The sequence below is a fragment of the Marmota monax genome, unplaced genomic scaffold (genome assembly GCF_021218885.2).
Source record: "Marmota monax isolate L192 unplaced genomic scaffold, Marmota_monax_Labrador192_F-V1.1 WCK01_AAM20220418_F8-fsc00088, whole genome shotgun sequence".
In the NCBI taxonomy this organism is placed as follows: Eukaryota; Metazoa; Chordata; class Mammalia; order Rodentia; family Sciuridae; genus Marmota; species Marmota monax.
Window position 1 is genome coordinate 4,385,529 of NW_026694492.1, and position 13,188 is coordinate 4,398,716.

A 13,188-nucleotide genomic window follows, 5' to 3' on the forward strand; every position below is an offset into this window, starting at 1 on the left:
CAGAATATCAGTTTTCTATGTCCAGGTTCCCTTTGGGGAAAGTGCATGCCTCTCCCCACTCGGCCCACTCATGCACAGTCAGAACCTTCTGACCAGCACAGAACGTTCTCCTCTGCAGGAACAATGTGATGAGAAACTTTCTAATTCTCCCAGAAGGGTAGATATTTGTACTCCCACGTAGTGGGATGTTTTCTATGATAACATGAAGTTAATTCACATACTTTTTCTTCTTGGTTAAATCACTGTAATGCTGGATTGATTAACTCATTTAAGACCTATAGGGATACCCTACATACTTTGAGTCATGGAAAAGTTAAAAAGAAAGTTATGCCAAGAACTATTTTATATCATTAGGTATTTTATTATTATTCCTCCTTTGGATAAACAATTTTACAGTCATCCACTACTGACCCTTATCTTCATTTAGTGACCAGTGAGTGTTAAGGTAAGGGCCTCAACCCACCAGGAAGCCACTTGCATGGACTTCCTATGACGAACAGGCTCATTTCCTCTTCAGATTACACCCCATTTTGCCCGAGGATGATCACCCAGGTCTCAAAGAAGCTCAAGAAAAGTATCAATAGATGCACAAGATGAGTTAAGATTTTGATCCTGATTTTGTAACTTTTATGTTTATTTACATGATCCCTTAAGAGTTAAAACTGCGTATCAGCCCTTCCCTTTGACGCACTTATCCTGTGTTTACTGAAGCCGGGTTCTCAATGTTTGCTTCACAGGGCTTGCCCAGTAATGTTTTAAATGTACAGATGAGGGAAGAAAGAAAACAAAGTGAGAAGAGATGAAAGCAACTTATCATCAAAAAGCATGAAAACAGCTAGCTGTTCAGCTAAATAAAAAATAACATATTTAGCGATTTGTAATATAAGGATAAAATGAACTCACTGGGTCTCTGGAGGTCTGCAATATGATCTTTGCAAAAGGTAGCTTGCCAATTTAATTGAGGTAGGAGTTATTTAATTTTTTTACAGGTATAGTTTTCAATAAAACTACATATGCCTATAATAGTGCAATGGCAGATGTGTCTCGATTATTAGAGGTGGGCTCAAGGGAATTTATACAATGAATCTTGAAATCTGTAAGCAGCTGTGGGGGGGGGCTGAAATGAGAGGGAGGGTGTCGTACCATACACACATGTTCTTTAAGTGCAGCAATGTTTTGTTATTTTACTGCAGGTATATTACAGAGATGAAATTTAATAACTTACTGTATACAATACCAATAAAACTGAGAAGATTCAGTGCCCTGCTGTTCATTAAGGCAGTCCAAATGAGCTCAGATTATTCTGTGTGCATGCACGGTCAAACCCCAACATGCAGAGACCCCAGATGCAGTGCTCTCGAGAATGGCCACTGCTTGAAAACCTCCATGATGCTCTCCTTCACTGCAGCTCGTCAGTGAATCACTGTTGTCCCAAACTCACAGAAACATAGCTTTAAGGTGGGCTGGAAATAAGATGTATCTGATAAACAAAAAGTCACAGAACTCTTTACTGAAAGATTTCTTCTGACAAGAGAGGGGAAGGGAAATGTGGGCTATGCAGGTTTTGTTAAGTGCCATAAGAATGTAACAGTGATAAAATACTGTATTCACCCAAATCTCTTGAAATGCCAGGCTGAAGTCAGAACCCCACCAAAATATGACTTCTCCCCTGATTAAAAACAAGAAAAATCTGGCACAAATAAGGGCCGGGTTATGAAAAAGGCAATATTTGCAGGTCAGAAATGCTAAAGCCAACTAACTAGCCCCACCGCTTTGGGTTCTATTCTCCCTTACATCCACTTCCTTCGATGATCCACAACACACTGGGTACTGGAGGGCCACGTTGTAGGAAGCTCAGTTGAGCTATCTGTGAGTGAAAGCACATGTAAACAAATCCGCATAAACATCCCAAGCACAAACAATTTTTTTCAAAGAGTGGGTGCTTCAATTCTAAGCACACTATCAGGCATGGCAGTACTCAAGAATATCTCTTCTCGTTCAAAGTAATTCTTTAAAAAAAAATAAACAGTTCTTAATAAATCCTTTTGACTTCAGATTAGGGGGGTTTGTCCGTATCTTCTAGTGTTCCTGATATTTAATTTGGGGTTTCAGTTCTAGCAGTTTCAGTAAACATTTCCTCATCAATGGAATAACACCAAGCCTGTCCTCAGACAATAGAATAAATATTTCTGTCAGTTTGCATTGAAAATAAATTCTGATGCTAAACTGTGAGTACACCACCTTTCTCAGAGAAAGAAGCTATAGAGCTACCCCGATTCCTAAATGTTACGCAGGTATACTTCAACATGAAACTTTATCTGGTCTATCCCAGAGTTAAATCAATTATGTTTGGTCATTAATTGATTTTGTCCTTTCTTTTTACATATCAGAAATATAAGAAAGGATTATAGTCCTAATTGCTAGTGGTTATTAAAAACTCCATAATGCTTTTCATAAGAAAGGAGACATTAATCCTAAAATCCTGGTGAAATTTCAATTTGTATACGAGAAGTCCATTTCTTTGGTGTCTCATAAATCATCTCACAGTGATTTCAAGGGCGTTTTAATGCACTCACTCTTATAAAACTCACCTAGGCTTCCAAACATACATTCTGTTATTCACAAGTAGGTTAAATGCCATAATCAGAAAAAAAAAGGGGGGGGGCGGGGAGAGTCACCTTTAAGAGCCTACTAACGGTATTATTTCAGAATCTTGTTGTATGTAGCTACTGTACAGGAATAATAATTTGATCTTTGATGAATCCAAATGTGCGCAATGGCAAACCACATTCCGCAGGCACTGCACAAAAATCAAGGCCAAAATATCTACGCATTTTAAAGAAAGTGTTCATGGCTGTTGCTAAAATGTGAATTGGCATATTCCACCCCAGCCTTTTCACAGGAAATCCTCATTGGTTTTAAGGAAATTACACATGCTAAGTTTGAGGATGTTACTGAATAGATTATTCATAAACTTTTTTTCTTTTTTAAAGGCAGGACAGTCAGGAGCAGGGCAACATGCCCTCCTCTCCCCCGACCTCAGCCACTCGAATCAATCCTGAGCAGATCTGAGTGAAGTCACTCAGTCCTAGGTTCTGTTAGGTCCAGATTCTCCAGGGAGCCTGAAACCTACTGTGAGTGCTTTCCTAGACAGACCTGACACAGGCCTCAGAGCCTAGAGAGCCCATCCTGGCCTGGGCAGCAGGGATCCCAATGTGGCACAGTACTGGCTTTGAAACCAGATATTTTGGAGTCCAAAACGGGACTCCAAACTTCCTTGGACTGCAATTTGGGGTCTGCTTGTCTTATTTCTAAATTATTGCATGAGCAGTATTAACACTCTGAGATTTACACTGGCACCTATATAAGTCCCCCAGGCTTCCTTTAGACTGAACTCAAACTACCTTTTAGCAATTCCCTCATTTTGACATTTGCTCATCACCCACAACTGGACTGGGGCAGGGATTACTTCCACTATCTCACTGATCCTTGATCGAGCGGCCGTGTGGAGCATCACGGCAGTCCACCAGAGGGGTCGGCCAGCCACTGATGGTCAAGCCTGTGAAATGTTTAACAGCAATTACTAGAATGTAGGAGGGCAATGTGAGGATCCAGAGAAATTCTAGGGCTTACTGCAAGATTAATCTCACAGCAAGGGACACAAAGATTATTACACAGCTCCAAATATCATCAACAGAATACTGGAGTTCAGTTTGCAAGGAGACACACCTACCACTACCTCCTGACCTGCAGTTAAGGGCTTTCAGACCCTCTGGGGTGGGTCCTAACTATTGCTCTTATTAATATACTTTAAGAGATTGGAGAATGCACGAATGCTGCCAGCAGTCTCCAGGTAAGCGACATATTAAAGCAAAGACTATCGACATTATGCTAGTCCAGGGTTAAGAGGTTGAAATCTCAGATCTGCCATTTAAAAATGGTTCTCTGAAAAATATATATATTTTTACACATGCATATGAAAAAGTATTTTATTTAGTAAAAAGTATTTTACTAAAAATTGGCAGTGCTAAAACGAAAGAAAGTTCTTCTTTACAGGAGAATGTCAGCTGTACATGTAGAAGGAATGACAATTTAAAAAAAAAAATGTCAATTTGAAATCCACTGAATTCAGTGAGGGTCATCAACACACACAAAAGCCATCCGGTTGAAGGCTGTTGGGGTAAGGGAGCATCTGCCCAGTGCCAAAGTAGCTACTGAAAGGTTATCTGCCATTTGCAAAGCAGGAATGGTTCTTTACAATGGAGTGATCTGTGGGTTGCCTCTTTTACCAAGTGATCTAGCTAGCATTACTAGCAGCACATAGTTGAACGTTCGGAAGGGATCCAATACGAAGCCTTCCACATCATCCCTTAGCTCCTCCAACCAAGAATGCTTAACCTAAACCTGAATCAAGCTTCAGACCTAATTTTCAGTTTGTAGGCAAAACAAGGAATGACTGAATTTTTAAAGAGTAACACAAAGAAATAAAACAACAATTCTCTAAAAGGAGGATATTTCATGAGACAAATGGCCGAGTCTCTTTGAAGTAACCATCACAAAAACAAAACAAAATAAATAAATAAACAACCAGGAACTGTTATAAATGAAATTATAAAGAGAAATAGAAACTAAAGGCCATCCATAAATGCTTTTGTTAAAAAAAGCCTATAAAGACATTTTCATGAGGATAGGAACAATTTGAATATGAATTAGGGTTAGGAAATTACTGCTAATTTCTTTAGGGTTGATAATAGTATTTTAGTTAAATAGGCAAGTATCCTATTTTTAAAAGACACACATTGAAAAATCTAAGGTTGAAATCTGAGATCTGCCACTTAAAAATGGTTCTGTGAAAAAAATATATATCCTTTTATATATACATATACAAAGTAAATGCAACAAATATTACCACATGTTTAATCTACATGCTGGGTCTATGGCATTTCATTTTATTTCTTTTTCAATTTTTCTGGGCATTTAAAAAAAAATTTAAAGAGCCTGCAGACCTACCTACAAAGAAGTTTTAGGGCAGGAAGATTAACTGAGCCCAGGAGTTCAAGGTCAGTCTGATCAACATAGTGAGACCTTGTCTCAAAAAAAAAAAAAACTGAAGTGAGGAATGGAGTTTGATCTGATTTCGCCTGTTAACATTCAGGAAGCTGCTGGTGGGGATGAAAGACAGGATATGAATGCACTTCCCTTTGTTTTTCTCCCTAAGACCTAACACATCACTAGAGGGTTGATAAATAAAATTGTTGATCAGTGCATTGAGAGAATGGATCTATTCTTCTCTCTGGTGAGTGTTGGGTCACTTTGAGGGTAGGGTATACCCAGAGCAACGCGCCAAGAGGACTGAGCTGCTTTCTGAAATACCCTCCCCGGGGGGAAGAGTCTTGAAGGCGTACACACCACAAACCCAGACATTGCAATGTCTGAAAGCATCATGACTGCAAATATCCTGTCCCATGGCGGTACAACTGAAAGATCAGACTAGGATTTTGACCTTTGGTTCTAATACCACACCCACCAGAAACAGAGAGCATCCACAAGGTTCTCATTCACACCGTTTCCCACACACAGGCCTAGGACAGTGATGCCACTAGGTAAGTATTCAGCAGAGAGAAAGCCGGAGGGAGTGTCTCTCCACAGTAGGACCTCTGTGTCCCTCAGGGCCTACGTGGTAGCTTAGAAGGGAAGGCTTTCCTGATTTTCACAAGCTTAAAAAAGACTTTGCTCACTCTAGGGTTCATGTACATCCCTAATTCAAACTTCACTCTTTTCCAGAAGTGAAGCTAGAGAATTAAGTGATACTAGGAGGCACATGGTACAGCGTGCAAGATAACGTGAACATGGCCCCTGCCCTCCAGGAGTTTAAGAATCCTGGTGGAAACTGGTATTCAACAAATACGTAAATAACGGCAAATCTGAAAAATTACTAAAAAGGAAAGGCAGAGTTCGAGGGCGGTATATCACAGGGAGTGGGGCAGGTGGGGTGCACAACAGAGGTTCCCTGGAAGAATGCATAGGACTTGGGACCGAATTACTGATTACTAAGAACACTTAGACAGAATATCAAATTAAACAGCAATATGCATTTCTGCTTACACAAGGCCTAAGTAGCCATTTTCATAACAGACAAAAGGTTTTTATGGCTTTTGACTTATATCTTTTCTATTTTGACTTTAGATAAGAAAAGCTTATAGAGAACAAAAGTTCTAGAATTAAGTCATTTGTAATACCTTTTGTATCAAAAATCAAAATAATTAAAAGAAAAAATCAATTCTCAAATATGTAATTTTTTTTAATCATTTGATTCAATAAATTAAAAATGAGTAATATAAACAACCTAAGTTACACAGAGAGAAATCCCATTTCCTCTACAGCATCAAAGTTTCTGGAATTTAACAACACTATCCTAGATTAGGCCTAATTCTTAAATCCATCGGTCAGTTATAAGATCTAAGCTTCAAATAACTTTATCAGCATAGTCCTATTTGATTACTTGCTGAGAAAGAAAATGAACTTGGGTGAGGGTAAAGCTTGGCCTTCCCTAGAGAAAACAAGATGTGAGCGGGGACATTCAGTTGTAAAATTTCATATAAAGATTTCAAAACATGGTGCTGATTTTCCATATATCACTAATTTTCACTGCCTTTTAAATGAAGGTCATATGCAATGTATTTCCATACCTTAAATAATCTAATTAAGGCACAAAGTCTAAAAGCTTCATGGAGGTCAGCAGAAATGCCACATTTTGAACGCGAGTCATTACCATAGAGAGTATATTTCTATAAAACAATCTAGGAAATAATCAAACCTAGCTGCACATTAGAATCACCTGGGGTGCTGTCAGAAAGCACAGGCCAAGTACTAAGTCAGGTGCTAGTAGAATTGATCTCATAGAGGACTCAGCTCGCTCACCACTACCCCCTCTCACATACCCATCTTGCCCAGGAAATACTATTTTAACAAACCACGGTTTTAGACTAAGGCTGTAACCCGTTGGTGAGGGGATGGGAGCGGCGGGGGGGGGGGGCACAACAACTCCACACACTGAATACTAACTTTCATTCAAGGAAAAACTTCCCTAACAACAATCATTGTACTGACCTCATCTCTCATTCAAAACTAAAAAATATTGGCAAAACTAAAAAGTTTGCAAATCACCAAACATCCTATTGCAAGCAGGACAAGAGGCCAAAAGCAAATGATATTCTTCTTCTGTGATTTGCCATGATACACACTAGAAATTAGGTATTGGCTATCACAGGTTGAAATTGGACTATCTTGCAAAAAAAGTTTATTTCCACTCATTTTCGTTCCTGTCATACTTTCCATTATAAATCGCATTTTCTCTGCCAATAAAAGTAGAATGAGGTTGCAATTTGGCAAGAAAGTTGTAAGCCTGGGTGTGACTTCCGTACCCCAATTTGATTCAAACCAGTTTTCTCGTATTTAGTGAGAACTTTTAAAAGTCTTGTTTGGTCGTTTTTATTTGTCTTTTGGTTCATTTTCTACACAATTTCAAAAGTCTCAAAAAAGTCATCAAGTTTATGTCTGATAATTTCATATCAGAATGCATTAATGAATGTATATTATTACTTACATTTTTAATGAAAACAACTTAGTTGACGATCGTGAACCTACAGGCATTTGTTTTTCTGCTAAAATATCCATTTTTTAAAAAGTCATGCATGAGTCTAGCACTATCAACATTAAATCCACAAGAGAAACATAATGGACATATACATATTTATACATATTTTAACCCGACGTACTTTTTCAATCATTCATATCTCACAGTAACAACCAATTTCTCCACACAGCCTTTCTCTACCTGTTGCTTACCACCACTGATTCTCTGCACCCAACAAAAATTTCTGACTGAAATCAGCATGTCCCATGCAACCCCGCTCACCCCTGTAAGTCCATGGGGACACACTATTATCATAGGAAAAAGCAGCCTTGGAGCTCCTTAGGGCCCACTGGCCAAAAGTTTTAGTCCAGCATCTCAATAAAGTAGCAAACAGGAGAAAACAAAAGCTGTCCCTGCAAGAGTCACTCACCTCATCACACAGTAGGGAACCATTTCAGCTGTGATCAGCTATTTAGATTCAAGCCCAAGATACCGAGATTGTGCCTTTCTTTTTGGTTTGTGTGGCTGGTGTGGTAGACTGGGATTCAAAGAACAAAACAGCTCAAGAGAGTCCCTGGAAGACAACCTATGGTCTGCTCTACTCCCAAATTTCACAGAAAGCAGAAATTCATACCATGTACACTCCTCGCCTCCAGGCCCCAGTTCCCCAGGCAGGGAATTTCCAGTGTTTCTCTTTTAAGCATTCACACTGTTTATGGAGAGTGCTGAGACCCAGCTGAACACAGGGATAGTTGGTTCCTGCAAGACTCCCAACCATGAAGCAGAAATAAGAAGGAAGGAATCTGCACACTCCCCAGCTAGAGAGAGGAGGAAGGCTTTTTAAGAAAAGCAGATGCAGTCTTATTCCCCATACACAAAAGAATTCTCCTGGACAGGGAGGTCTCAAAAGGAACCTCCCAAGGCCCAGAAATTCAGGCATCGGACAGCAGCCAGCCACCTCGATTCCCCCCTCTGCCCCTCTCCACTTCTCACCTTGTGTTTGCAAAAAAAATTAAGCTCAGTTTCACCCGAGGGAAGTATTCCCCACCAACGGAGGAGGGTCTGTGTTCTGCACACACAGACAGACTCACACGGTCTGGATGATGCTTTCACAAGTTAAGGGGCCTCACGCTTACTCAGCAGAGGAAATCTTTGTGTCTGTGAGGAATCACGCCAATTCCCATTAGTAAGAAAGGATACAGGGGCGAGGAAGCCTATTCTCTCAATGACCAGCAAAAGGGGCCCAGCGAAAACAGAGACCTCTGCCATGACCATCTGCAAAAAGGAAGGATGTTGTCAACTTTCTTCTCCCCAAAACTCTAGTGACCTCCGCCTTGACCCTCAGAAACCAGATCCACAGGAACCGGCTCTTCTGCAGGAATTGAGAGCTTTACACCAGAGACCCAACCCTGAGAGGCTTGTCGCCCAGGCTATCTGCCCCGAACATGTGCACTCACATTCCAAAGATGTTTCCGTTGCGCTGGAATGGCTGTAAATTTCTTTCCTGCAGAATTCTTTCCAAATAAACTGCCCTGGACTGCACTCCGGCAGGAGTCCTACCCAAGCACTGTTCACCTCACCGCAACAAATCTTTTAGATGCCAAATGTGACTGAATTGGCAACTGGGCCAAAGGAGTCAACTTTAAAAATGCAAATGTATACAGGGAGAAGGAAAAAAAAGAAAAAAAAAAAAACCCAACCCACCAGAATTCCACCTTTCATGATAGATGCCTGGTACACAAATGATCCTTCCTTCAGACACTCTATTTCATTACTAAAGCGCATGTGTTCTTATATTTCTCAGGGATATATTAAACAGGTTGTTTAAAAAACCCAAATGGATTCTCTCCCCCATATCATTAAAGAAACTGGGAGGGTGAGAGAGTTCAAAAGACTAAGCATCCCTTTTCCAGTATAGAAAGAACAAACCTTCTGTTTGGGTGAATTAAAAAAAAAAAAAAAAACAGTCGAGAGCTTTGAATATGAAAGAGTATCATCAAATTCTACCAGAGTTCTCCAAAGTAAGTGACTGATGCTTTTATAAAAAGGAGGTATAACAAATTAAATATATGATCAATACTGATACTGAAATGAAAAAGAAAGCATCTATAAAAATCTCAATTGTCTCGAAACGAACCTTCCTCTTCAGCCTTGGTAGTATTTTTAGAAATGGGCTCTCTCCAGAGAGTTAGAAGTACACAAACGCAGAGTGCAACGGGCACACGCACGCACACTACACCTTTGTATCACACTGGCATTTTATTATTTAACTAAAGTGCTCCTATTTTTCTAGCTCACGCATGCTTCCCCTGAGACGGCTTTGCTGTTAGCCTGCTGGCCTTGACTTCCAGCCAAAAACAATTCAGAAACAAAAAGGGACAACAAATCATATTTTCACAGACATTTTTATCCCTCAATACCACCCTGTTTTCACACAACATCATACAGTCCCTAGGAAAACTATAATTTAGGGCACTAGCCACCCGAACCCAGGGTCTGACACATGGTTCCACGAAGCATTTCCTGTGCGAGAAATTCTTAAGTTCTTAATTGCAAATAAACTCTTTTGATAGAACCACTCTAGCCACATTGCTGGTTTGCAAACAGTGCCACTGGTGCAGGCTGATGGATTAAAAAATAAAAACAAGCCAGTGGATGAAGTCCTGATACGGCAGAGATCTAAGGATGAGGTGCTTATCAGTTCTAAGCTCTGAATTCTTCCAAGACTTACACACCATCACCAGCAGACTTTCAGTGCATCTTCAGTGTCACAGTTGAAAATGTAAAATCAAATTTACAAAGCACGCTGATATCCCCAGGTTAATCCTCTACACCCTTCCCCAGCCCAGAGTCACACTTACCTGGTGGCAACCCTGTAAGTTTGATTCTCTCCCATAAGATGAGTATGAGCCCCTTTCTGTTTTACCTGCCAAGAGAAACAACAACAAAAAAAAAAGTATAAATCGTGCTTTTCCTTTAAAAACAAATCTCCTGCAGGTAACAGACATCTACTTCTCTTCCCCGATGTTTACATACGTAAAGTAGGCACTACTGGCAATGTGTGCAAGCAAGAGAGGGATAACACGTCCTCACTCTGGCGATGATAAACTGGAAAAAAATATCCTTCATTCCTATTCTTAGCCAAACTGCTCCACACTTCCAAAAACTGTCATTCCAATGGCCTCCACTTTCTCTAACAAACAAATTGTCATTCCTTATTTTCACTTTCTTTCTCTCTCACAAAATTTAAACAATTTCATTTTTATTTACACAGCAGGCAAATTATCTATGTAATGACCCTGGCCTAGTCATTCCCATTGATTATATTGACACTTAATGGTGAGGCCAAAGCTAATCAATCACAGGCTCTCCAGATGGTGAGTTTAGCAAAGAAACTATTCAAAATTCTGAGTCTCTCTGTCCTTCTCCCTCCCTCCCCCCCTCTCTCCCCCCCTTTCTCTCTCTCTCTCTCTCTCTCTCTCTCTCCCCCCCCCCTTTCCCAGGAGTAAATTCCAATATTATCAAGATAATCATGGATTTACATTTGGGAAAGAGGCTTTTGACAATTCACCCACCCAGAACCCAAGTTCAGATTCTGCCAATAGACCCAGCGGGACCAGGGATCATGGGAACGTGCACGTCTTGCTCCAGCTCTGACTACTCAAGTCTGAATCTGCACGCTGCTCTGCAGGCGCGTGTGGAGCCTCGGATGCTGTGTGGCCACGTGGAGGGATGAAATCAAGGCTTCTCGTTTGTTGCTTTATAAAGTATGTTTCACCTTAATAATCAGCAGGGAAGATAATGAAATTACAAGAGATCTAAGCAGTGGAGTCCAGCTGGTGACCTATGAAGACTCACAGAAAACTGCCCAAGCCAGCACAGGCCAAGGGACTAGTGAAGCAGGCAAAGGCTAGGGACCTCACCCCACTCAAGACTGGGGATTCTCCTCTCCCCTCCACCAGGGCTTCAAGTGCACTATCCTTTATACACAGATCTAGACTACTCCTTTCCCCATTGGAAAATTCAAAACTTGTACTTTAGCTGGGCACGGTGGCACACACCTGTAGTTTCAGCTACTTAGGAGGCTGAGGAGGGAGGACCTCTGGAGCCCAAGAGTTTAAGACCAGCCTGAGCAACACAGAACACTCCATCTCAAAACAAAATCACCAAAATACAAAACAAAACAAAAAACAAAAAACCCTTGTATTTGGAGGGTCTGGATGCACAGTCTTTTAAAGCTTATGACCCTCAAGCTTTCCCCTCTCAGCCCAGGTTAACACAAATGCTAAAAGTTAATAGTGGCCTTTTGTCTTTGAGCTCAATGGCAATGCTATTAGAGTATGCCGCTCTGACAGCACACAAAGAATGCATTTTTCCAAAATTTTATATCTGGTCAAAAGCATGCACTGTAGCTAACTAAGTTACTACACACACACACACACACACACACACACACACACACACACGATTTTCAAAGAAATCCAAACCTGAGTCTTTAAATTAACCCTTTCTCTCTCTCCTGCTGTTAACTTTTCTATTCAGTGACTCTCAAACTTGGAAACCTCCCCCCCCCCATTTCTGGTATAGTGTTCAGTGCAAATTATAAAATCAATGCCCGTATAACCTTCAATTCCAGTAAAATAAGATGCCATCACATTGCCTGTCAGTCTTAGAGACCTAACAGAGTAATTTTCAGTGCATGGGGTCATACCCCGAGGAACAGGTGCATTTACCTATGTCAGCAATGTGCCTGGTCACACTACACACAGTAACTGATTCTTCTAAGTCAAGTTTAAGCTACTCCTACCCTTTAACTGCTCTTTATAGATACTACTAACAGAAAAGGCTCAACCTTGATGAGCTATATCAAAAGGGAAGATATTATATTTTCCCTTAAGCTCTTGCATCTAAAAAATCTCAGTACAATCATAACAGTTTGTTTTGACATGATATCCACTGTTTCATCACTAGACAGGCAGGCAGGGAGGTAGACTGAAAAATAAACCAGGATTCACTTGAACTTCATAGGAAACTGAACAGCTAGTGTCCTGTTTTAGTCGTTTCTGAAAACTGAATTGTAAAATACAGTTTTGAGAAAGGCAGGCCACCAATATGTTTTTTCCCGTAGAAAGAATTACTGAAGCAATCCCTGATAGAATGTTACCACCCAGGATTATTTCCCAAACTCAACTCCAGCACACAGAAATGGAGGGAAGAATTTTCCTACCAGGATCTGTCTCACTTTGTATACATAAGTGGGGATTATTTCTCCTATTATTTTAAAGCCAGAAGGGCAATGCAAATAGTAAGGATTAAAAGAGAGGGAGAGGGAGAGAGAGAGAGAGAGAGAGAGAGAGAGAGAGAGAGAACAGGTGGGGGAGAAAGAGAGGAGGAACTAACAGAAAGAGCAAGGGGGAAGGAGAGGCGAGAAGGGGGCAGGAGAGAGGAGAATATGAATTCACGATGCAGAGTCCCCAAAGTACTCTTGGCTACATGGACCCAGCACTCTTTACTATCATATCAGATACAGACTGCTTAATCTTAATTTTGCT

At 40.6% G+C, this 13,188-nt stretch overlaps 1 protein-coding gene across 16 annotated transcripts in view; it reads right to left on the reverse strand.

Annotated features, from left to right (window-relative positions):
• Tcf4 (transcription factor 4) overlaps positions 1–13,188 on the reverse strand; it is a 347,226-nt gene that overhangs the window by 161,418 nt on the left and 172,620 nt on the right. For 13 of the 16 annotated variants that reach the window (XM_046419428.2, XM_046419435.2, XM_058571344.1 and 10 more), the window contains one exon: positions 10,498–10,562. In XM_046419428.2, the coding sequence (XP_046275384.1) occupies positions 10,498–10,562 (65 nt within the window). Of the gene's footprint in view, positions 1–8,629; positions 8,958–10,497; positions 10,563–10,672; positions 10,803–13,188 lie in introns of those variants that run through there. The other 3 variants (XM_058571348.1, XM_046419446.2, XM_046419440.2) reach the window with 3 other exon arrangements.